Source organism: Lipotes vexillifer, unplaced genomic scaffold, assembly GCF_000442215.2.
Source record: "Lipotes vexillifer unplaced genomic scaffold, Lipotes_vexillifer_v1.1 scaffold165, whole genome shotgun sequence".
Taxonomy (NCBI): Eukaryota; Metazoa; Chordata; class Mammalia; order Artiodactyla; family Lipotidae; genus Lipotes; species Lipotes vexillifer.
The window spans coordinates 2272840-2276372 of NW_006799066.1; the positions used below are offsets into that span (position 1 = coordinate 2272840).

Consider the following 3533-nt stretch of genomic DNA (forward strand, 5'->3'; position numbering starts at 1 on the left):
CCTCCCTCCCTCCCTCCCTCCCTTCCTTCCTTCTTCTCCCTCCTACTCTTCCTTTTTATTAAGATTCTGGTTGCCTTCATTTTTAACTTGTTAGGAAAAGATACATATTCTTTTCCATCATATTTTTATAACTCCCAGAGTCCTACCTACTTGACCTTTTACTTAGAAATCATCCTATTGTTCTTTAGGCCACTGCTTCCTGTTCTGTTTTAAACTGGTGACAGGTTAATTTTGCTTTCTCTGAGTGTCTCCTTGCCTTTTTGTTTTCTTGAACTCTCTCCCTTTATTTAAACCTCAAGTTCTCCCAATGTCTCCTTCATTCTCTTCTTTGCTATGGCGTCTCCGCAGAGCCCTCCAGCCTCTGCTTTCATCTGGACCAGATGTTTCCTTTTGATGCTGCATCACACATTTGATCACTCCGCCTTTCACTGCTCTCCTGAATTAGAACCACTATTTTCTAGGTGCCATATTCAGTGGTGTAGAGATAAATATTTTACCATAGGCTCTCATAACAAATAAACAAGACCTTGGGTTTTTTTAGCGTTTCCTGATATCCATGTCATAAATACAGTGGCCAATGTCAAGTTCCCAAAACTTGACGTCACTGACTGTGGAGTTGGAAAGAGATGTACCGGATCCATGTTCCCCGGCTAGCCGCAGCAGCTTGAGCACATCACTGATGAGACCATTTTGACAGAGATGTTTTTAAAATATATTCATGCTTTTTTTTTGAGTTAACAAAGCAACCTGGATATTATTTAATTTCATTCTGTGGCTCTAGGTCATCATTATTAATATCAAGCTCTAATGCAAAAAGTGGTATTGCTAATGATGACATTGAGAGAGAATATATTTGCCTCTAAACTAAATGACTTAATAGCTGAAAGTGGAAATTAGATAAAGTAATTAATACCAAATGCAATGGTAATTTGTTTATTTTTGAAGGGCCTTTTGTCATTGTTAGCTGACTTTTTAAAATACAGTACTCAAATCTAGCTTTCATGGTTTGTATAGTTGTTTTAGCTGCCTCTTGCCTGACCCTTGATATGGTCTCTTCCCCGTCTGTTTGTTGTTTCTTTATGGCCTTTTATTTGTGCTTTTATTTCAAGTCACTATAAATCCATTTTAAGTTATCAGAAAATGAATATCAATAAGTAGAGAGATGGGGTGTCTCCAATAAAGAATGCAGATTTTCTAATCAGTGGTGTTAATTCGGCTTCCCTTTCATTGTGTGTGTTTTCTTTAATATCATAAAGGAGAATGCTATCCATGCATCTTCTGACAGAAAAGAAAATGGGGTTTTCTCTCTTTGAAAAGTTCACTTTAAAGGTTTTTGTGATGCACAACAGCTTTAAAATAGGGTTGCTTTTCAGGATGAATTGCCCGCAGCTGCTCTTCAGGATTTTTTTGTTTTTTTCTGAGCACATCCATCCTGTTGGACATAAAAAACTGCATATGTACATCACTGATGGGCCAATAAATAAAATGCTGCGCTTTTAGGGAAAGGTTCCTGGGAACTAATTAGAGTCACGAGCAGAGAGAAACGGGGTTGAAAACACTGTGCTGCTTCTTACCTTGCTCTGATTATTTTGTGTTTTAGCCGTTTCTGTGCATCTTCCACTTTATGAGGCAGGGAATGGTGACAAATCACTTGATGATCAGGAAATACCCATGAAATGAATGTGGTTCGGAGTGGGTGTCTTTAGGTATTTGCTCGTTTCTCTTCTACCTCCACAGCTTACTGAAGGTGAATCTAAACCAAGGTAAATTCAGCTTACTGGATAGAGGACATTTCTTTATGTCCAAGGAAATTAAAGCTATTCAGGCATACACCTGCCACATAACTAGAAAAATACCTAGGGTACCATTTTCCTTTCAAATCTGCAGTTTCTTTTGCTGGCAGTATGGTTGATCGTGGGATCATTTTCTTAGAAATATTATTTTATCAAAGTAAATGTAGAAAAATGCTTGAAACGTGTAAGATTTGTGTCCAAACACAGCAGGCAGAATTATAAAATTTTTAGATATAAAATGCAATAAATATCATTTGTACATGGTAATGACATTGTTGGCATTCACTGGACTATATAAAATTCATTTAATATATTATCTCAATAAAATATCATTCAAAGGAACTATGTAACTCTAGTTTTAGATCGGGACTACAGTAAATAAGTAAGCTCATTTTGAAGAAGGAGTTATTATCATTAATGTAAGTAAGTAAAAGTAAGCCCAGAGTAAATAAATAAGCTTCATTTTGAAAAAGTGGTTAGTCATTATAATCAATGACAATCTAAAGAAAGGAAAAAAGAAGAACAGAAGATTTGATAATTCATATTTCACACAGGAAGGCACAGATGGATAGCTTTTGTTATTGTTTTTGGTTTTTTCCAAAATAATAATAGTCCTAGCATTGCAAGCCTGGAGTTACTGTTCTGAGTAGGTTGTACTAAGCCAATAATTTACTAAAAATAATGATAAGTTAATATGATAAAATATGGTATCATAAAATGTTGCCTGGATTTGCTACTATAGAAAATGATTTCAGGAGTATATCTCTAGCTCTCCAAGTCTATGAACACTTGAAGTCATAATACTCAAAGTTATCTTAGTATATTTTCTGAGAGAAGTTGCATAAAGCAGTACGTGAAATGGGCACCACAGTGGTAGCGATGATGGCGTCCATAAGTGCGAATTCAGATTGACTGCAGCCTTCTCCAGCTGTGAAACCAAGATTAAAATGGTCTGCTGGGGCTTGGGTTAGATGCTCATGGGCTCTCTCTGCTTTGTTGCAGCTCTCAGCATTAGAGAGGCAGATCTTTGACTTCCTCGGCTTCCAATGGGCGCCCATCCTTGGAAATTTTCTACATATAATAGTCGTCATATTGGGTCTGTTTGGAACCATTCAGTACAGACCTCGCTACATCGTGGTGGTAAGTCTTATTGTTACCATGTCTTTTCATATAAACACTGCAAAGCTGTTAGGAGAAGAAGGAAATCATTTTAGTTGGTCCCTTTGATGGAACGTGGCTTTGGCCATTCTGGCCTCATTACTGAATTCTGTTGAGAGATGATTACCTGGGAGAAAGGAGAAGCCTCAGTGAATGTTTACAGTGAAAGCAAAGCAATGTGACTGTGAGCGTGAGATGCACAGTGAGGCTCACAGTGTACTTGAAATCAAGTTTCACAAGGAAATTTAAGATGTGGTTTGGATGGAGTAGGACTGGTTGTGGTCTTGGTGTTAGATGGGATATAAATGTACATTAACTATCATGTCAATGGCATATGTCACTAACCCTAAAAAGCAAACCGACCTAGCCATAACTGTTTACTAACTGATAGCAATAACACAATTTAATTTTAATGGACATAGGACATCACAAATGCATGTGCGTTTATTTAGTACTCACCCTTTAAGGTATTGCATACTGTATATTACTGAACATTTCTCCACTTTGGTAAGATAAGTTTGAAGCATAAATCCATACTCCAAACTATGACATACATGCTCAACACACCCTCCATTGTAGGGA

The 3533-nt window shown here is 37.1% G+C and overlaps 1 protein-coding gene across 1 annotated transcript in view; it reads left to right on the forward strand.

The window, feature by feature from the left end:
* Positions 1-3533, forward strand: part of NKAIN3 (sodium/potassium transporting ATPase interacting 3) — a 143257-nt gene that overhangs the window by 19462 nt on the left and 120262 nt on the right. Inside the window, exon 2 of the mRNA XM_007471476.1 lies at positions 2796-2933. Coding sequence (XP_007471538.1) covers positions 2796-2933 — 138 coding nt within the window. The remainder of the gene's footprint in view (positions 1-2795; positions 2934-3533) is intronic.